Source organism: Elephantulus edwardii, unplaced genomic scaffold (assembly GCF_000299155.1).
Source record: "Elephantulus edwardii isolate Elephantulus edwardi_28Jun2011 unplaced genomic scaffold, EleEdw1.0 scaffold00324, whole genome shotgun sequence".
NCBI classification, from domain to species: Eukaryota; Metazoa; Chordata; class Mammalia; order Macroscelidea; family Macroscelididae; genus Elephantulus; species Elephantulus edwardii.
The window spans coordinates 1,542,964-1,565,941 of NW_006400074.1; the positions used below are offsets into that span (position 1 = coordinate 1,542,964).

The 22,978-nt window shown below is 41.0% G+C and overlaps 1 protein-coding gene across 2 annotated transcripts in view; it reads right to left on the reverse strand.

Annotated features, from left to right (window-relative positions):
• SPECC1 (sperm antigen with calponin homology and coiled-coil domains 1) overlaps window positions 1-22,978 on the reverse strand; it is a 291,889-nt gene that overhangs the window by 145,419 nt on the left and 123,492 nt on the right. For both annotated transcript variants that reach the window (XM_006901390.1, XM_006901389.1), the window contains exon 3: window positions 474-2,038. In XM_006901390.1, coding sequence (XP_006901452.1) covers window positions 474-2,038 — 1,565 coding nt within the window. The remainder of the gene's footprint in view (window positions 1-473; window positions 2,039-22,978) is intronic.

Sequence of the window (22,978 nt, forward strand, 5' to 3'; positions counted from 1 at the left end):
ATCTAACTGTCTTCACGTTTGAATGCTGGGTTCAAGATTCAAATAGACTGAGTAAATGATTCTTTATGCTCAGAGAATTTAAGCTCAAGCAGAAGAATCAATGGTACAGTCAAACAATGCAGAGTTCAGGAGTAATGATTATGTAAATTATTACCTAACTTGGAAGGGACAGGAGAGCATTATGCTGAGTGAACTAACTCAGTCCCACAAGGACAAATATTGTATAAAACCATTATTGTAGAATAAGTGTAAGGATCCAAGGGGGGTAGGGGAGAGTGGAAGCAGAGGTTACAAGGATGTGCAGAGAGAGTGAGGATTAATCATGGAGTTGATAAGTGGGAGGTGAGGGAAATTGGAAGAATCTGTTCTTGAAAGCAATGCATTCAAATTTTGTAAATAAACTAGTATTTTAAAAAAAGAAGAGGAATCTCATCAGGATGATGAAATAAAAATGAAGTGGTATCTTTTCTTACCTTGATTAGCAGACTGGACACACGTTTAATTTCGCCATTTGCCTTTAGTAGTTCTTGTTTGAGTTCGGTGCAAGATATTTCCAGTTGCTCTTTCTCAGAATGAGCTACTTTCAACATTTCTTGTACTTCACAGCCCCCTGCCATTTCCCCTGGTGTCTCCTTCACTCTCTGTTTCTCACTCTCTAGTTGAGCCTTTAAAGTTCCATTTTCAATCTTCAGCCCTTCCAAGGTAACCTGGCATTCTTCCAAGCTTTTGGCCATCACACTGTTATTACGTCGTTCCAGTTCTAGAAACCCATTCAGTTTATCATTTTCTTCCTTCAGGTGTTTAATCATTTCTAAGGCTCCTTGGTTTTCTTCCTCAACCTTCCGCAGGCTGCAGGTCAACTGCTGCTGAATGATGAGCAGCTTCTCTCTTTCAAAGCGGCCCTGGTCAAGGATGTCTGCACATTTCTGTTCTAGTTCGAGGATTTTTCCTTCTTGGACATTGGGTTCTTCGTTCTTTGCTCGCTCTTGTAAAAGGTTTATCAGCTTCTCATTTTCTTGACTTAACTGCTCTGCCCTCTCTCGATGCTGATGGAAAGATGTCTCCAAAATAGTCTTCTCATCTGCTAGTTTCTCATTTTCAGCTGTCAATTCCTGCACCATTTGTTGCTGGTCTGACAATTCTTGCAAAGTAGCCTGTAGCTCTTCTGCTGTGCTGTGGTGATTCTCTTCCATCTTTTGTATCTTCTTAGTAAGGGAAGCCAGAGACAATTCCCTAATGCTGTTAGACGAGCTCCCACCAGTGGAACATTCTGGGCTCTTAAAGGGGTTGCTATCGGAAGAAATCGGTCTCGAGGGACTATCTGCTGTTATGTGCTCAAAATCAGAGGCATCTGGTGACAAGGAAGCTTTGGTAACATCGCTGCTTGAAGAATCTGATGTCCTAAGTGCACTTTCTTGTACCTTTTTTTGATACTCCTCTATTTCACCTGACAACTGGTTCTGGCTTCTGAAGCTTAGCTCTTGAGTTACAGATGTTGGGCAGCTGCTGTCAGCAGTGTGACTTGCTGTTTCGTCTGAGCTTGGTGAACACTCAAGGTAACTGAGTTTTTCCTTCAAGGACCGGTTTTCTTCCTCTAGATCAGCAAGTTCTTTCTGAAAATTCTTGTTCTTCTCCTCTAGAGCTTTGATCAAAGGCTCCGTGTCACCTGATGGGATGGGTCCATTTACACTTGGGTCCAAAGCCCCAGGTCCGTCAGTGTTCAAAGCTCTCTTTTCTTTGCATTTCTTTAGCTCGCTTCGAAGCCTATTAATTTCGCTGTCCTTTGCTTTGGCTTCGGCCAGAAGTTCCCTAATGTGAGACTCAAGCACCGCTTTCTCTGCACCCTCATTCTCTTGTTTGGCTTTTGCTGAGATGGTCCTCGGCTGTTTCGTTGGGGTAGGCGTGCTGGAAGAAGTTGGACTGGATACTGATTTTCTGGGGTTGGATGGGCCACGTGGCACAGATCTCTCTCTTGGGATGGCTACTGAAAGTTCCCGTGGAGCTGGGATGCCTGTCCGTTTGGTTGTGGCAGCTGTCCCTAAAGAAAAAAGAAGAAATAGGTGCATGGAGAAAAAAATCTGAATACCTGGATGCCAAAAAACAAATAATTTCCTTCTACCACTGAGGCTGTTGTGCTTCATTCATTTCCTCCCCCCATTAGATACCCATCTAGTTCCAATGGCACATAACAACAACAGTTCTAGTGGGATTTCTGTTCCTCTGTCCCCTACACTTTGAAGGAAATAAATTCTGCCTCATGCTAAGCATGAAGCCTGGATGAAGACCTGATCTCATAAGCATAGCATCATCCTCCAGCTACAATCGCTGACCCAGAACAGGGGTGCAATAAAAGCAATGAAACACAAAGAAAGGTTTTCAGAGAGAGCCTCTAAAGTGCCACTGGGCATGAGAGAGCATGGACGTCAGCCTGTAAATGCTTGAAACCACCTCGCCATCACAAGACTACAGAGAGAATGCAGAAGGCAGTGTAGAGACCAAAACCAAGGTGTTTTGTTGTGTTTTTTTTTTTTTAAAAAAAACCTTTTTCTTTTTAATGTTATTTAAGTGAAAATTTATAATTCATACTGCAAAATCAAATTCTTAACAATTCTGTTGAAATCCTTAAATCAACACAACTCTGTGACTGTCTTCCAGTTACACATACTAATAAATAACCTTGATCTAAGTTGTCATCAATCAATTTCTGTAACTTGCAACTTAACACACATGAAAATATAAACTTAACAACTAAGCAACAGCTTTTTGACAAAATTTCATTGTAAATATTAAACAACATTTTAAAAAAATTTGTCATTATTAAGATATTTGATGAGAAGTATTTTACTAAGAAACCAAAAGATTAAAAAAATTAAAAAGGAGAGGTGTGTGGAATGACATCGACCTTTAACATAGGTGGAGATGGCATACTTACTTGTACTAGGAGAGATAGAAGAATAAGTGGTATATGGGAAAGGGATGCTGACGTAAAAAAAGATGAATAGAAGATATCAAAGTATAGCTCAGAAAGACAAAGCAAAGTATTTTAATGGAACGTGAAAATGTGGAGCTGGAGAATAAAAAAAGGAAGAATTGTTTGGGTATTTATCAAGCTGAAAGAAATAAAAAATAAAGCCTTAAGTTGCAATACTGATATAGCATCTCTCAGGAAAATCGGGGAGAAATCTTTTTCAGAGGGAAATCCTGAATAACTCAGGAAGCAACAAGAAAGTGGAGGGAATACAAAAAAATCACTGTGAAAAAAAAGAACTGGTTGACACTGAAATGTTCCTGGAAGTATCACATGACAAAGAGTCAGTGGAGAATAAAGAAGATAAAGCTGCACTGCAGGCATTGGCAAAACATAAGGCCGCAGGAATTGATGAGGTATCAACTGATATGTTCAAAATAAGAGATGACTTCCAGGACTGTGCCAAGAAATTTGGAAGATAGCCAGCTACCTAGCCAACTGACTGGAAGACATCAATATCTGTTTGCATTCCCAAGGAAGAGGATCAAACAGAATGTAGAAATTATTGAACAATATCATGTATACCATACGCAAGAAAAATATTGGTGAGGATCATCTAAAACTGCAAGAACAGTACACTGACGCAGAAACACTGGAAATTCAAGCTGGGTTTAGAAGAGGCCCATAGCATCAGAGATATCATTGCTAATGTCAGAGGAATTTTGGCTGAAAGCAAAGCATATCAGAAGAATGGCTATTTGTTTTCTTGACTATGTAAAGGCATTTGACTTTGTGTATCATAACAAATTATGACTAATCTTGCAAAGAATGGGAATTCTAGAATACTTAATTATACTTACATGAAATCAATACCTAAACCAAGAAGCTGTTGTCTGAAAAATCAAGGCAATAGTTAGTGCATGATTTAAAATCAGGAAAGGTATGCATCAGGGCTGTATCCTCTCTCCACACCTATTCAGTCTGTATGCTGAGCAAATCATTACTAGAGAAGCTGGACTTTATGAAGGAAAGTGTAGCATCAAGACTGGAGGAAAATTCATCAAGAACCTGCATTATGCAGATGACACAGTCTTGCTTGCTCAAAGTAAGAAGGACCTGAGACATTTGCTGCAAAGGATCAAGGACTGAAGACTTCAATATGGATTACATTTTAACAACAACAAAAACAATCTCCATCACTGGGTTAATAGGTAACAGCCCTTGGCACCAGTAGTCAGGAGATTGGGAGACATATGGCATTGAGAAAGTCTGCTGTCAGGGACCTCTCCAAAGTTTTGGAGTGCCACGTTGTCAATCTAAAGCCATAATCTTTTTTATTATTTTTTATTTTAATGAAAGTTTACAGAGACTTTGGATTTCCATTCATTCATTGTTGCACACTTTCCTCCCTGCCCATTGTTCCTCTCCGTTCACTTTTCTCTTTGAAAAGTTAAAAAAAAAATCTTTCATTGTTATACAAAAAATCCCCTCCAATCCACTCCACTTCACTATGCAGCTTTCATTCTGGATTCTTGTCATGACAATAATAGCTAATCATATATTCCTCCTAAACAGTTCTCTCCCTCTTCTGTTTCAATGCAGTATACATTACTTATTCCTTCTTAGTTTCCCCCAACCCCGATGACAGTCCTGTTTTACAACAGTGGCACTAAGCAGTATTTGTCCTTTTGTGACTGAGATATTTCACTCAGCATAGTTCCTTTTAAATTAAGGAGCTGTTAGGTTAGCTTGCACTGACTGAACAGCATACAACAACAGCAAGGGCAATAAATGTTCAGACAATTTAAACAAGAAGCTTAACTATATTCAAAACCAAACCTTTGGTCCAGTCTACTCTTTTCACTAAAGGGGGTATTAGTGCTTGTCTCTGCCTTCTGCATGGTGGCAAAATGGCTGGTAGGCATGACTTTGAGCAATCATCTCTACCTCTGAGCTTCAGTTTCTCTCTTTACCATCAATGGACTTGTTATTGCTGTGTGCCTAATCCCCTGCTATGCGTCTGAGAGCTGAACAGGGAGAAGATGTCAGGATAAGAACTGATGTGTTTGAGTTATGTTCCTGGATAAGAATACTGAATATCCCATGGACTGCCAAAAAACAAACAGAAATGTCTTGGAGAAAGTGAAACCAGAGTGTTCCTTGGAGGCAAAGCTTTGAGGTGAGCTTGGAGGTAAAGTTGGTCTCACATATTTTAAATATGTTGTTAAGGAAAGATATTCTTTGGAAAAGGACATTATGCTTAGTAAATGGAGGGTCAGCAAAGGAGAGGAAGACCCTCAACAAGATGGACTGACACAGTTATCTGCAGCAATGGACTCAAACGTGTTGAGGATGTTAAGGATGGCGCAGGACAGGACAGGTTCAAATTTTTTGTTCATAAGGTCACTGAGTTGTACCTGACTCTAAAGCACTTAACAACAAAAGCAATGTATATTTGTGGTATATTTTTCAATAGTAAAGGGATTTATATTATATGGAGACAACAAATTACAATAGTAATTTGGAATGGTAATAATGGGAGTTGCTAAGAAATCAATGCTTTCTTTTATGTACACTACATCCTTCTCTGTAAGTTTATCTTGGTTAGAGCCTTAAGGGAAGGAGACTACCAGGTTCTTCATTTACAAAATTGTTTATTTATTATTCTTTTGGCAGTCCACGGGAAGGCGAACAAATAAGGATCTCTTCCAGTCTGCTGGTCAGAACTGCCAACCTTTCAGCTAACAGTTCAACACTTAACCATCATGCTACCAGGGCTCCCCACTTATGGGCAACATCAGGAAGAATGTGAATTCCAAAATAATTAATTATGCTTATGTGAAACCTGTATCTACACCAAGAAGCAACTGTCTGAAAAGAACATGGGAATAAGCTATGGATTAAAATTAGGAAAGGTGTGTGGCAGGGTTGTATTTTTTTCTCCATACCTATTCAGTCTGTATGCTGAACAAATAATTTGAGAAGTCAGACTATTTGAAGAAGAAAGTGGCATCAGAATTGGAAGAAGATTCATCAACAACCTGTGTTATGGAGATGACATACCTTGCATGTAAAGAAGTGAAGACATGTAACAAAGACTATAGCTGTAAATATGTATTACGTCTCATTATCAAGAAAACAAAACTCATCACTGGGTCAACAGGCAACATCACGATAGATGGAGAAAAGATTGACGTTAACAATTTCATTTTACCTGTATCCACAATCAACTTATGGCAGCAACAGTAAAAAAAATCAAAAGATGGGCTGCACTGGGCAACGTGCTAACGAGCAAGGATGTCAGTTTAAAGATTGCACCTCATAAAAGCCATGGTCTTTTTCAATTGCTTTGTATGCATCTGACAGTTGGACAATGAATAAGAAAGAAGAATTGATGCCTTTAAATTTTGATGTTGTCAGAGTCCTGAATATGCTGTGGAATGCCAAAAGAACAAAGAAGTCTGTCTTGGAGGAAGTATGACCAGGGTGTTTATGAGACAACGTTTCACCAAGCTTGTCTCTAAGAAGTACTTCCTCCAGAACAGATCTGTCTATTTTTTCTGGCATTCATGATATATTTAATACTCTTCTCCAACACCACAATTCAAAGGATTTCTTTATTTATTGTCCAGCTTTAAGATGTACAGGAAACAACCAAAAATTGCTTAGATCAGGCCCACCTTCGTGTTTAAATGGTCCTTGGCAGATTTTCCCAATGCAATACAGCTTTGGATTTCTTGACTGCTGTTACCTTGGGTGTTGGTTGTGGATTCAAGTAAAATGAAATTGTTGACAACTTTAATCTTTTTCCCATCTACCATGATGTTTCACATTCTGTTGGCTAACCATTTGTGGGAATGAAAACAAATAAAGATCTCTTCTAGTCAGTTGGTCAGGTAAATATCTTACAAATTTTTTGGCATAGTCTAGTGAGCATGTCCAGATCTGCATCTGCTTGTTGAAATATGTCATAGTCTATCAATTATTGGGGCCTTTTCTTTTTTTGCCAATGCCTTCAGTGCCGCTTTCACTTTGTTCATTACCACTGGGTCAGTCATATGCTATGTCTTTAAATAGTTCTTTGTCAACCAGTTCTTTTCAGTACCTTGACTGTATATTTTTTCCATCTTCTTCTGAAGCTTGCTGCATTGCACCATTCAAGATTTTGCCCCTAGAAGCCTTCAGTGTTGCAACTTGAGGCTTACATACTTTGGGCATGTGTCAGAGGTGCTAGTCTTTGGAAAAAGACATCATGCTTGGAAAGATAGGAGAGTCAGAGAGAAGGAAGAAAAATCTCAACAAGACGGACTGACCCACTGACTGTGACAATGGGCGTATCCATGATCGTGTGGACCCTGCAGGAGTAGGCAAGGTTCAGATCTGCTGTTCATTGGGTTGTTATATGAACCATAATAGACTTCATGGCATCTAATAACCACAGCCATGACACTGCATATTAGCTCAGTGAAGCATTTTACTTTACGTTGCTGTTGCTGAGCAGTGTGGCGTTGGAACCAACCCACAGCTGACCCCCTCAGAGGGTTTTCGGAGGCAGTTAATCACACAGGGGGAGAGCGCCCTCCCGCTGGTGGCCTCGAAACACATGCTTTCAGGATTGAAGTATAGCTTCTTGCCACTGGGCCACCAGAGCTCCTATGTTACTTCTTACATGGACCTATTTCTAGCACAAGTAGTTAGTTATACATCTCTATAACTACATACATTTCTACATAAGTCTCTTTTGTCATAAAGTTTTAGAGCTGTGATTGCCAGGTTTTTCTTTCAAAGCACTAAATGATGGGTCACAGTTTAACCTTTTGTTGGTAGCTGAGCACTTAGCCAGGTATGCCACCAATACCCCTTTCCTACATACACCTCAACTCAAGCCTATTGTTGTCAAGACAAAACTAACTCATAGCTGAGCCTCCACCAGGTCTCTGAGCCTATAAATCACACAGAAGGAGACTTTCCAACTTTCGCCCTCAGAACAGCTGGTGGATTTGAACTGCCAGAGAGGGGTGGGTGGCCTTTGGGTTACCAGAGCAACTCCCTAGGGACTATACCACCAGAGCTTCCTCACTCCCTAAAATACCTCCAAAATGAACTGTTTAACATGAACCTCTTGTCTGAGCAACAAATTGGAATACTGAGCTACCTAGTCTACCTTAATGAATCATCATAAAAATGCTTTAAACTGCATACGAAGGAGAAAAGTACTCAGAAATCATAAATGGACTATGCAAAGTTTACAAAGTATATACAGAAAGTCTTGTCAGGGAGTGGACTAGTAAGGGAGGAATAGGTTGTATAAAGGGTATGCAAAAAAGGCTTTACTGATAAGAGTTTCAGATGCAAGGTGACAGTCATTAAAATACAGCCAGAATACCATGAAAAAGAAATGAAGGTAATTTGAAAAATTATCAAAATTTTAAAATGTGCTTGTCCAAACAAAAGAATTCAATAGAAAAGACAGAAAAAGGAAATTTTCCAATATGTATACTAAAAAAAATCACAAAAGTGTAAAATCAAAAAGAAATATAGAAGGAGACCAAATATCTTATTAGTAAAAGTTCCAGAAACATAGACCAGTGGAACAGAATAGTTAAAATTATAAAAGAATTAATACAAGAGAATTCTACAGTTTAAGAACACAGTCTTTAGAACTCACCTCAAAAAAAGAAAAAAATACTCAACAAAGAGGTGTGACTTTTATAAAGTTTCAGAAGTCCAAAAATGTGTAAGTTTGGGCGAGGAAGTAGACCAAGAATGAGACTCACCATCATCATTAATTATCAATTCTGACTTGTAGAAGACAACAAGGCAATGTTCTTGCATTTCTGTGAGAGAAAAAAATTCAACCTAGAGTCTCATATTCAAAGAACCAGTTTCCTGCTAGAACTGAGAAACGGGGTTTGAGGATAGAGACCAGAGTCTGGGGGAACCTCCAGGTCACTGGTACAACATAGTCTATAAAGATGTGCTACATCCTTCTTTGATGAATAGCAACTGGAGTCTTAGACTTCTGAGTAGTGAAACCAAAGATTCAAGGTAGCAAGTAATGCAAAGGGCTGTGGGACCACATGAACTTTACCCTTCACCAGTCTGAGAGCAGAAGAACTAGGTGGCATGAGCTGCCACCACCAGAAACTCTGAGAGGATCACAGTAGAAGGTACAACCGAAAGAAAATTCGTGAAAAGGACCAAATTTGCTGAGCTTTCAGAGACTGATCTTATGGAGATTGGAGAACCCCCAAGATTATGGCTCTTAGATATCCTTTACCACAGAACTGAAGCCACCTCTGGAGAGCACTTTCCCATCATAAAAAAGAGAGGCCTCATATAAAAGATTTACTTAACAGAACAGTCAACTACATGAGACCAAAGGGGAACATTTGACAAAAGGCAGGTTAAGAAGATAAGAAGGAGCAGAAAAGCTGGGCAAATGAAGGCAAGAAGCTAAGCTAGAATGGTGGAGAACGCTGACATACTGTGAGGACTGGAACCAACATCACAGAATCAATATGTCTACATTACTAAATCTGCATAAATGCTTGGAAAGGTGGAGTGCTAGTGAAAGGGAGGAAGACTCTCAATGAGATGGATGGGCACAGTGACTGCTGCAACGGGTTCAAGTGTGTCAGAGAAGATGAGGATGGCACAGGACAGGACAGGGTTCAGATCTGAGATTCACTCGACTCGACGGCACTTAACAACAACAACGACAATAAATGACTAAATGGTAAACTATTTTGCTTTGTAAATTTTCACCCTATTGTAATATTTTTAATAATTCTATAAAGAACAGTATAGGCTAACACACACACATGCACGCACACACTCCAGCTGGCATTGAGTCAATACCAGTTCTCAGCACTCTGCACACTGAGCATACCTGTGCACCAGAGCAGTTTCAATGGCTGGTTTTTGGAGAGCAGACCAGCTAACTTTTCTTCTGAGGAGTCTCTGGGTGGATCCAAACCACCAAACTGTACAGACAATGAGTTCTGTACCACTCAGGAATACCTAACCTAGCTATGCACTGATTGTAGAGGTAGACACGCAAAGACTTAGAAAAAGAAACTGCAAATACCTATTCTATTTGAAGGTGTGCTCCAGAAAAACAAAGAAGTAGAGCAAAGAGGAAGGAGACAAGCAACTCATGAAGCAAGGACTCTCTTACTGAAAAGCAAGCCAAGGAGGATAACGCTCAAGTAGCAGGTACAGAGAATAAATAATTCCAGACTGGGTCAAAAGGATGGTGTCTCACAAGGGATGCTTCTTCATAGAATTTCTGGTTGGATAAGGAAAATAAAAATAAAGATATAATAAAAGTAAATAACCAACTTTTGAAACTTCACTTTGGAAAAATCAGAAAATTCTCAAAAACAAGAATAAAAAATAAAATCATAACACATTACTCTATAGGGGAAAAAATACATACGTAGTCACAAAAACATCATCAGTCTTCCATTTTTAAACAAAAAGCCTAGAAGAATATTTTAGGGAACATTTTATTATCATTATCCTTGCTGGTAAAAAAAATAAACTAACATACAGATAAAAGAGATGGAGAAAAGATTCACATAATGTCAAGAAAGCAACAGGCTGGAGCAGTAATCATGAAAAAACAACCCTTCTCCTAAAAAGCAGACCCAATGAATATCCCAGATAGAGAAAACCAGAAGAAATATGTTGATATGGAGTTGTTTAAATAGCTACAGAAGAAGGTGCAAATGATGGAAGAAACAATGGAAGCCATTAGGAAAGCAAATACTCCAGAGATAGGGAGCCAGAAGAAATGTATCCATGAGGAGCAACTCGAACAACTGCAGAAGACAATGCAAAAGATGAAAGAAAGAACTGAAACTATAAATAAAGAGGTACAAGAACTTAAAAAATCATCACAATATATGATAGCATACTATGATTATCACAGGAATCCAGAATTAAGGTTGCATAATAAAGTGCATTTGGGGTGGGGGGGGGAGGGTCGGGGTGTGGGGTGTACTGTATACCAATGAAGAAGTTTATCTTTTGCTTTTCAAAGAGAGGAGCGAACTGGAGAGGGGGGGTACAGAAAAAAGTACAACAATGAATGAATGAAAATCCAAAATCTCTGTAAATGTTCGTTAAAATTAATAAAATAAATTTTTTTAAAAAATCATCACAAGACAGAGAGGGAACAGAGAAAAGAAATGGAAAATGAAAGACCAGGTAGAGAGAAGTGGCAACAAAGGTAGTAGTAGCAATAAATCTATTATTCTTACACAAATGTAAATTTTAAGGCTACTATATGTAGTTCATATAGCAATCAATATATTCTGTAAAACAGATAACCAAGAAAGGAATTTTAAAAATCTGATATTAAGGCATTAGGAAGGGGTGAAATGTTATAAAGGGAACTTTCACCGATGATAGCAGATATCAACAGCATGCCCAAATGTGATAAATTAAAAACACAGCTGTAGAAGCATATTATTTAATGAAGTGGGGACCTGTGAAAAGACAAGAAGTGCGAAGGGCTGAGCAGCAGTCTTACCTTTAATAATAATCTTCCTTTTTTTTCCCATTTTTTTATGAGCACTAAGAACTAGTAGTTCTTTATTAATATTAAAACTCTTTTTTTAACATTTCTTTTATGATAGACAATAAAATGGTCAATGGATACATAACAGATTTTTTTTGTGAAGAAAGCCATTTCTATATCTTAGTAGAAGTAATATAATTAAAAATAGTTACAAAATACTCTCTAAAAGGAAGTAATCCTATAACATAATTATTTAATTTTATATCATTTTTAATGCTTGATAATGAAAAAAAAAACTATTTAGAAACAGAAATATAAAACAGGTAACCAGAAATCCGTTGGTTTTATGGGTAGCATTGATCTTTTGGACTTCGAACAAATGAGATTTTAAAAAATATTATGAGGCAATTCAATCAGCATAAACTCTGACACAAGGAAGTAAGAGCCTGTATCAATCCTGGGCCCCACCTTAGGTCTGACAGTCACTTATTCCACAGCTGGGCCGCCCTTTGGAGTAGTCTCCATGGAGTATTTTGTAGAAATTCATACATATCTCATATTAAAGTTAATGGAAACTTGCTGTGCAGGAAGTGGGAGGGGGAAGAAACCACAACAAAAGAATTCCAAGCTCAAACTATTCATTTTTCCTCTTCATTAAAAGTAAACAGTAGAGCTAATGTTTGGAGATTTATATATATATATATATAAAGGGGTAAATGTTTTCTGCCCCATTTCCATTTTGCGTTCTTTTTTCCAAAATTAATTTTGCTCACATTCCATTTGCTCAGCAATTTGGGTTGAACTTTAATGCGTTTGTAAATCGACATCCTTCCAAGCACTCATGATTTGCCACTGACACAATGAATTCTCCAGATAGTGTAATGAGGAGACAATAAAGATCCTAAAAAAGACCCCGACCCCAGGGGAGAGCACAGTCACTGCTCTTTGTTAAATTCAAGATGAAGTCAGACGGGAGACAAAGCCATAATGTTGATGAGAAGAGATAATGGTGTGCTCTGACCAGCTCTGGCTACAGTTAGTCACCTCCTGGAGAAGCAGCCAAAATACATAGTATCCCTGGCACAGTGGCCCCAGTATGCTATTTGAAAATTACAGAGCAGGCAAAGGTGTCCTTTTCCTTGAAAGGAAGTGACCAAAGAAATATGTCACCCCAGAATTCCCTCTGCACCCTGATGCCTCCTTACCCACACTGTGGTAAGGAGTCAAAAGAAATTCTCACTACTCAACTAAGAGCGTGGCACTTCTGCATAGGAATCATCCAACCTTGAGGGAAATAAAGTACACAGTCTCTAGGCAGCAAACATGAAGGATGACAAGGAACTGAGGCGTTGGTGAATTAAATGAGGTATCTTTCGATGTGCATCTTTACGTTTGGTAAAAATGAAAAGATAAGGTCAAATAAGTAAATTTGTGAAACTTGATGCAACTGAGAACAGCCTATTCTAGATCATAATTTCTCTAGGACTTCCTAAACTTAAGGAGTCCATAGGGGGGGGGACAAACAGTTAAAATACTGGATAACTAACCAAAGTTTGGGGGTTCAAGTCCACCCAGAAGCACCTCTAAAGAAAGGCCTGTTGTTCAACTTCTGAAACATCAGTGCCTTGTGGAGAAGCTGGAAAAATCAAAGTATACCAAGGTTTCAAACTCCCACACGACACAAGGCAATGTGCGTATTCTTTAGGAACTCTGAATTGGGGAGCACAGGAGATTCACAGGCACCTGCAGAAGGCACAAGTCAACAATCAACATCAGCCTGTCCACAGGAAGGAAATCTCTTCCTCTTCAGTCATTGCATCCATTTCTGAAATAGCTTGCCTCTGGAAAATATGAACTTGGAGAAATGATGCGAGTTATACAAGTGCTCAGGTCTTTCATTCATAGGGTCGCTATGAATCATCTATGACTCGATGGCTCTTAAAAACAACAAGAGAGCTTTGTTGGCCTAGTGGATAGAAAGTTATGCTACCAAGCCAAAGGTGGGTGATTTTAATCTATGGCTCTCAGGCATGGTTTTAATTGTTTTTGGTTCAAACATTCTTCTAAATGGTATAGCCCTGGTCTGTCCATTTGCTGTACAGAGATAACTTGGGGTGGCTTGTGATGCTAAACACTGTGACACTGATGTGTCAAATGTGATAAAAGTTATCCATGCTGGGCAGTGTTTGGTGGAGCTCCCGATTTAAACAAGCTTGGAAGCAGGAGTGGCATCCACTTCCGAAAAAGCCTGCCTCCGAAAACTCTATGAACATGGAGAAACAATGAAAGTTACACAAGTGTTCAGGTTTTTTGTTCATAGGGTCGTGACGACATTTAACAACAACAATAAGAGTCATTGCTCCTCCCACTGTCCTCTCCCTTTTTTCTCTCAGCCACATTGATCAATGGCTACTGTAAACACGTGAAGCAACTCTAGCAAAAAAAGCCTGCTTCTCTAACAGTCACACCTCATCTGCCCAGAGAGAACAGACCCTAAGCTTCTGCTCTAATTGAACAAGGCAGAATTCCTCAGTACTCCATTCAAAGTGTGCTCCCCGACCCAAATACCAGGCTCTTGTAAACTCCTCTAAATGCCTCCTGCAGGGACGGCTCCTCGTGTGGCTGCATGTGGTGTACCCCAGAGCTCAGGCCTTGGTAGCCAGCACAACAGACCACGCTGAGGGGAATTTGGGGTCTGTCTGCCCCATCTTCTCGTTGGCACTCAGGGCTGCTGACTGGGCCTGCTGTGTGCAGGTGTCCTGACAGCTGCATCTACTGTCAATTTATACTCGGGGTTACGACTGTGGTCTCTAATGGCAACAAGGCAGGTCTTCTTGGGGGCCTTACACAAACTAGTAACAACTGGTTGTCAAGTTGCTGCAAATTGCTTAAGGTGACACCCTGAAATGGAGTCTGCTCTCACAGGCAGTGTATGTACACTGTACATATAGGAACACTGTATATGTTTCTCTGTACACCTCATAGCTCAAGTTTCAAAACTCACAGGGCACATCCTATAGAGGTTAGTAGAGGTCATGTGTCCCAAACTTCTGGTCAACTCTGAAGACTGCTGCCTAAGGCTGCTGTGTGCTAGAAAGAGTGCAACTTGAGTGGAGACTTCACTCATAGTCAGCAACCTAGGGGGAGAGGTGGGAGCTCTGACAGTTGTAGGGCCGACATCCCAAGGTCCAAATGAAGGACGAGAGCTTGGCCCTTCCCCAGTAACAGCTGATTATCAGGGTGCTGCTAACCACTACAGAAGGCACCCTAAGGGCAGTCTGCTTGGAAATCAACAAGATAGACCTCAGATCTGTCTGTCCTCTCTTCTTGTCCACACTGTCAGACTGCTGACAGAGGTGTCTACGTGCTAGGAAACTGGCACCATGAGTAGAGGCTCCACCCACAGCCAATATCCTAAAAAGAGTGGGGATGGCTCTGAAGGCAAAGGCACAGACCACTGTGGTGGTTGGTTTATGGAGTATTAGCCCCTCTTTCACCCACTAACTATTGACTGCTGTTAAGAACACTCTAGAAGGCTCTCTTGTAGTGAAGCAAGAAGAAGGAAGGCCATCTAAGGGAACCTCCAATCACAGGGGCTCTGGAGTCTCAAACCAGAAGACAGATCTCTCAGAGGCTCCTGGGAGTGGGAAGGGGGAGGTTTCCAGCATCTTCTCCTCCTGGAATTAATGATAGTTTATTTCCTCTGAATGGCAGCTCAGATATACACAGCCCTCAAAGAGCAAGGAATAAGTCTTGAGCAAAACCAGAAAGCAATAAATACTGAGCCCCTAAGATTCTATGCATCTGAAAGATGGACAGTAAATAAGGATGACAGAACAAGAATTGATGTCTTTGAGTAGTGGTGTTGGAGAAGAGTATCCTACGGAATGCCAATAGGACAAACAGGTATGTCTAGGAGGAAATGCAGCCAGGGTGCTCCTTAGAGGCAAAGATGGAGAAGTTTCATCTCAAATATTTTGGGTATGCTGTCTGGAGGGGCCAGTCCTTGGAAAAGGACATCATGCTTGGAAAAGTGGAGGGTCAGCAAAGGAGAAGACTCCCAGTGAGATGGTCTGACACAGTGACTGAAGCCATGGGGTCACGTATGTCAGAGATGAGGAGGATGGCACAGGATAGGGTGTAGGGAACAAAAAAATGTAAAGGACTGCATCCTTAGAATACGGCTGTGTGCCTTGAACACAGAAAGTGTCTTCAAAAAGAAGACTGCAAGCAGATCTCACAGGGCGCTCTGAGAAGGAAGACTGCAAGCACTTCTCATACATCTTTAGACACTGACTTTCAAATGTTCCTACTCTTGATAAGGTTGTTGCAAGATGAGAGAAAGCACAGTTTATGAATACAAAGAAGTCTTGATTGAATGTATGTCTTTTATCTAACTGTATACCCAGCCTATACGGGCCCTATGGTAATCTTAATGTTTCTACTTGTTCCTGGCCTTTCCTGTGAACTATCTCTTTGTTTCTTAAAGGTATAAAAATAAATGCAGAGCAGCTGCCGCAGTCCAGTCCCGTCCTGTCTGGCTGTGGCAGGGCTGTCTTGTCTCTGTATGTTGTTTGTCTATTGTGTCTTTATTTATTAATTTCTTCCAGGCATAATTTCCCCCAGAGAAAGAGAAAAAATGATCTCCAACATAGGGCAGAGAGAGTTTGGATCATTCACAGGGTTTCTATGAGTCATAGTCGACTCAGTAGCACTTAACAATGAAGGAAGCTCATTTATTTTCCAACTGAAAACATGGTTGCCAAAACAAAGGGAGGAGACTAATAACCAGACTGTGTCCCCAGGTGGACGGGATGACCCAGCACATGTTCTCTGGCATGTTAGATGCGGAAAAATAAAAACAGAGATTGGAACTTCTTAATCCTAACAAAACTGGGGAATGGATAGAAGAAATCATTTACAGAGGGAAAGAGTTAATGGTAAGCAAAGGCTGAAGACAGTCTGTCTTCTGCCCCACAGCAGTGGGAGCTCTGGAGGTGCAGTCCAGCCTGCAGGGAGTTGTGCTGACAACCCAGGCAGTGACTCTGGTGGTTCAAATCCATGAGTGGCTCCAAGGGAGAAAGATGGGCAGTCCCCACTTGTGCTACTTACAGCCACAGAAAACCATGGAGGGCCAGCTATAAATTGGTTCCCACTTTACAGCAATGACATCTGAGTGACAGTGAGGGTCCCAAACATCAAATACTGAGGAGAACTGAAAAAGTTAAAACCCTCAAAACCGTCAATGTCCCAAACAAAACCATCACAAGACATACAAAGAGAAACAGTAGTCCATCCAAATGAGCTTCACAAAGAGAGACAAAGTTCATCTAAGGAAGAAAGAAGAAAGGAAAAGAATGGCAGAATGTATTATGATCTTGTTGAGTATCATTAAAGAGCTCAGGGAAAACACAGATAAAGATAGAAAAGGAATAAGGGAAACAATGCATGAGCAAATGAGGATTATTTAAAAGAGAGAGCACCTGGCTGTTCCTGCCTCTCCCGCCTCCTCCAGCCTGGCTGGCGGCTGGCGGCGCTGGCGGGGTTGGGGTGAGGTTGGTGGTGGGTGTACGGTAGTTGTAGACACCCACCCTGCCCCTGACAAGTTATCCCACAGTGTCACTGTGGGAAGTTCATGCTGAGAGACAGATGCCATTAATAAGCAAATATAGTCACATTTTGCATTCTCAAACCGGGAAGGATAATCCCTTGCTGTCAAGCAAAGAAGTCATCTTGCTGCGTTCCAAGAAGTCATCTGACTCTTTCAGAACTTGAAGATTATATAAAAGAAGCAAATGCCAAAGACTTGTCTCTGAAAAATGAGCAAAGACTATTTGGGAACTTTGGGGTACAAGGAAGGTGATTCCAGACCCAGATAGAGGATGTCTGATCAGAGACTCCCATGTGAAACTGTCCAGGCTTCATATCCAAGGCCATATAACATTCTACAAACACTGGAGAACCAGTTACACAGCAGCTTCCAGCTTGTGACAGCAGGATAAGGCGAGACCCTCCAAGCTACTATCAACTCCCTAGGGACTTTAGTCAGCAAGACTATCATGTGGCCCATTATGGAATCAGGTGTTTGTTTACAAGCATCTCAGAATCAGTACCACTGATACCAGTCATAGAGAAAGGCACCCTGCGAAGGTCAGAGGAAAGTAAGAGGGAGACTCAGACACAGAGCACCAAGGAAAGCAAACAGAGGTGGAATCAGCCAGTGTCAGTGCAGAAAAACTAAAGACTCGAAAGGAGGAAATGCCTCCAAGTCTCCTCTAAGAAGGAGGAACACATGCCTAAGAAAGAGAAGAAAAGAAAGAGAAGACTCGAGGCCAAGAAAGCCAGACGAAGAGATGCTGCCAGACCAGTCTGTTCTTGGATTTTAAAGCCAACGAGTAGTTTATCCTAAGATTGAATGGGGGGGGGGGATAGTTGAGTGGTTCGCTTGGATCCATGAGAGGGGTGTTTACAAAGTTTTTCTTATATGAGCAGGTACTCTAGCATCTAACAGAGACCAAGTGAACAGAAAGTATTTCACGTTTCTTCTCCAATAGGGAAGAAAAGCAATTACTTTTTCTTACTTTCTAAAAGCAGCATTACATTTTTCTTTTATGTCATTTTCCTTAATCAGAATGACTCTGATTTTTATTAATGAAACTGCTATGATTATAGAGTAATTCTCCTTTGGTTATTTGTTTTAAATTGCAGTGTTAATAGACTTTGCAGGCTATTTCTTGGCTGGGTTTGCTTTAGTTTTAATGTTCAGTTTTCTATATGAAGATATTTAGGTTCTTTGTTAGTTTTAGCTTTTAAAATGTTTATAAGGTACTGATGAAAACTAGTTTATAGTCTCAAAATGTTTATAATTAATGTTCTAATTTACACACGTTAATAAAGAAATAAAAAGGAACCAAAAAGAAATATTACAATTAAAAGGGACAATAATTAAAATGAGACACAGTGTCAGGGTAAAAACAGATTTTTCTGTTGTTGTTGTTATTGTTACATGCCATCGAGTTGCCTGTAACTCACAGCAACCCTATGTACAATAGCTCTAAAGCCTGCCCTGTCCTGAGCCAATCTCTCTAATTCTGACACATAACCCCAGTTACTGTGTCAATCCATCTCATCCAGGGTCTTCCTCTCCAGCACTGTCCCTCCACTCTTCCAAGCATGAAGTCCTTCTCCACGGACCAATCCCTGCTGGCCACACGCCCAAAGTTTGTGAGACAGAGCTTCAAAAGCCTAGCCTCTAAGGAGAAACTTGGTTTCACTCTTTCCAATACAGACCTGTTTGTTCTCTTGGAGGTCCATGGTATGTTCAATACTCTCCTTCAGCTCCACAAAGTTACAGGGCACAAGCATAAAAAAGAAAAACTTCCAAGTTCTACCATTAAAAAGCACTAAATTCATCTGAGAGGGGCTCAGATGGTATAGCCGATGGGTGTTGCGCTGCAACCAAAGATGGTGCCCCTCTGCAGCCTGGATTCACCAGCATCTCAAGGGAAGACAGGCAATATCCTTCCATGCAATTTACTGCCTCAGCAAACCCGCTGGTGGATCAGCTATGGTTCTGACTCTATGGCTATGATTAGGAAAGAATTTAATTTGAATTTACAATCAGAGAAATTAGAGCATTTACTGGTCATGTTGTTGTTATGTGCCATCAAGTTGCCTGAGACTCATAGTGACCCTGTCTGTGTACAACAGCTCTGAACCCTGCCCTGTCCTAAGCCAGTATCACTGCCTCTGACACACCTACCCCCATTACCCCAGTTACTGTATCAATCCATCTCATCTGGGGTCTTCCTCTCCTGCACTGTTCCTCTGTCTTTCTGAGCATTATGTCCTTCTCTAAGGTCTGGTCCCTCCTAGCCACATGCCCAAAGTAGTGAGATGTAGCTTCAAAATCCTAGCCTCCAAGGAGAAACATGGTTTCACTCTCTCCTAAACAGACATGTTTGTTCTCTTGTCAGTCCAAGATATGTTCAATACTCTTCTCCAACACTACAACTCAAAGGTATTGATTCTTCTTCTGTGTGGATCACAACAAATTGTTGCTAACCTTGAGAAGAACGGGAATCCCAGAACACCGGATTGTGCTCATGTGAAATCTATTCTTGGACCAGGAGGCAGCTGTCAGAGCAGAACAAGGAAACACTGCATGGTTCAAAATTAGGAAAGGAGTGTGTCAGAGATGCATCCTATCTCTGTACCTTGCCAATATATGTATGAGAAACAGGTCATTCAAGAGGCAGAGTGTGACATCAAGATTGGAAGAAAACTAATCAACAACCTACGTTATGCAAATGACACAACCTTGCTTGCTGAAATTGAGGAGGACCTGAAGCATCTGCTGCAGAAGGTCAAGGACTGTAATCTCCAGTACGGACTGCCGTTCAACATCAAGAAGATAAAGATTCTCACCAGGAAGCATAGACAGAGAAGATATTGAGGCTGTTAACAATTACTGCTTGCTCGTCTCCACAATCAACACTCTTTTTTTTTTTTCACAATCAACACTCCTGACACCAGCAGTCAGGAAACCAAAAGCTGAATTGCATGACTTGAGGAAGTCGGCTGTCAGGAACCTTTCCAAAGTGCTAAAGAGCAACAATGTTGGTCTAGAGACTAAAGTGTGCATGATCTAAGACCACTCAATGGCTATTCAGAAGCACTCAGTGGCCTGAGCAGACCAGTCTTCAGTTGCGGGCTAAGCACTCCAGTCTTTAGGAGGGACTCCTGAGTAGGCACAGAGGGCACCCATCTGCCTTCAGACCAGTCTGCAACCTCAGGCTGCAACGGGCGTCCATGCTCCCTGAAAATCCTCCTTGGTCACAGCCTTTCAGCAGCTGCTTGCTCTTCCTTTTCAATCTCTTCTGGATCTCTGCAGAAGTACAGATTAGGCATAACCTCACACGGGTGTTCCCAGGAGACTGTGCCACGCATGTGCAAGACTTTCTGGGACCGCATCCACCACCTCAAACCCATGGAGTGAGCTCCCTTGTTGTTGCATGGGATAGCAATGTCTACGTAGCACAGAGGGGAATCTGTGTTACACAGGGCAATGGTGGGCAAATTACCTTAAGATGCCTGTGCCAGAGGCTGGCAGCATCAATTAACCCCTAGAAGACGAGGCTCCCGAAGGCTGTTTGGATCTGGTTAGTGAAGCTTCCAGGAGTGAAGCTTCCAGGAGTGAAGCACCTGACACAGGAGTGACACTAGTAGCCGCAGCAAACTTCAGCACTGCTCTCAGGCCAGTATTTCTGAAGGATATGACATTGACATCAGCTGGACTTTGAATGGCAACAATGGCCTGAACATCTAAGAGAAGCTTCAGGTTTATGATATCGATAAACTGTTCAATTTGGAAGCCAAGGTTGCGACTTAAGTGCGTTCTTGCTGCAAGGAAGTTGAGGACATCTTCCTGCTTCATCTGCAGGACATCAAGGGCTCCGGAAGTTTCTCCTTTATGTTATGATGGGAGGGAACCAGGAAAATGACACAAGACCCTTCTCTGAACAGCACGGAAAGCCATCTTCTATTCTCTAAGAAAATAATTTCTAAATCTCAGGTCTCACAGGACCAGGTGGCTACTCACTGGGTGACTTTCTTGCCTCTGGAAAGTCTGATTTACCAAGGTCCTTCTCAAAATCCTACAACTGCTGCAGATAGAGTTGTGAGAGACTCTAATTTATGCTTGCAACAGATTTACAGACTTAGAAACTCGGTGGAGAGTTGTCATAAAATGGAATCAACTTACCAACAATGGATTTGGTGGTTTGGCTTTGTTCTATGCTACATTTTGTTATATGCTCTACTTATATGTTCTACTTTTCTGTAGAAAAATTATTTCTGTTCAATTGTATTTCTGTTAATAATATGGATCTTTATTTTTCTCTTGAGGGGTACACTTGAATTAACTGTTACATTAGTTATTTATCCATTCCTATTTGAGGGGTTCTCCCCTACTTTAAAAAAATAGTGATCTGGGGGATTGTTTATAAAATAAATTCATTTTTATTCAATATTCAATGTTTTATAACATTATTTACAATACAATGTAACTACACTTTCCCCACTGCCTCCTTATATTTATTTCCATTATCTTGCCATCTTACCCCTACCTACATTCATGAATTTTTTTTGTTGTTACTGTTGTGTACTATTGCATCAGGATCAAACACTGATGTTTTCACAGGTTTTCACAGACACTGTCAATCATTCTCCCATGGAGCAGCAGGTGGCTTTGAACTGCAAACCTTCAGGTTGGCAGGGCAACTCTTTGACCCCAGCCCTAGAGCTCCCTGGTGTTACTTGTCATCTTATCTAGGACCCTTTACTGTGATCTCTTTGAGCGTAGTCATTGCCACAAATCTGTGTGTGTGGTGGTGCTAGATTTTTTCTTGTTTGTTTGTAAAGGAATGTCATATAGTTAGGCTATTTACAATATTCACCCCAGATTACTACAAATGTCTAAGTAGGGACTGGTTGCATCCAATATTTCTTCTTTCTTTTCCTTTCCCCCCTCAACTGTAATAGGATTTTTCACGAGCATAGGCTTCTATGCCACAGTTTCTCTTATACTTGCATGTCACCAGGTGGCTGGTTTCTCGTCACTTAGATTAAGCACTTTCTGGAAGCTCTCCCTAAAGAAAATGTGTGATTTCTTTGTTCCCTATCTTCTCCTCCCTTTTCCTCTACCATTCTGCCTGAACCATACTATCACCATTTTGGACCATGAAGTCAATGTCACACAGGGCAGAACTGGAAGTCACCTAGGAGACTAGGCCCCAGTACTGTTCAGTGTCCTGCCAGCCCTGGCCTACAAGCCAGATTTTACTTAAGAGACAAGCTTGGATTACCTTGTGGTTTTGTCATTTCATTTTGTCAAATGAAATATTAATAAGAGGGCGACCCCTGAATGTTGTTGTTGTTTGTTGTTTGGTGCCGTTGAGTTGTAGATGACTCATAGCGACCCTATGAAAGAACAGCCTGAGCACTGTTCGTACACAGAGTTTCCTGAGGCAAGCCATTTCGGAAGTGGATGCCGCTCCTGCTTCCAGGCTTGATTTAGTCAGGAAGCTCCAGCCAACACTGTCCACCATGGGTACCCATTACCACGATTGGCACATCACTGTCACAGGCTTCAGCATCACTGCAACCACGAGTTACCTCTGTACAGCAACACACAGAGCAGAGCTATACCACCTAGAAGAATGTTTGACAGGAAAACAATTTGAACCTGGCCGAGGGCCACAGATGAAAATCACCCACCTTCGGCTTGGTAGAGGTGATATTCACTTCCCAATAAGATAAAGAAACAAAATACAAATATTCTTACAAACTCCATGTTATTTTTGTGATGAGGCTTTGAACACTAATGAGCGAAGGCCAGATGAGTTGTGGGAGGATATCAAGGGTATCATCCAGGAAGAGTGCAAACGGTCATTGCAAAGACAGAAGAGGAAGAAAAGACCAAA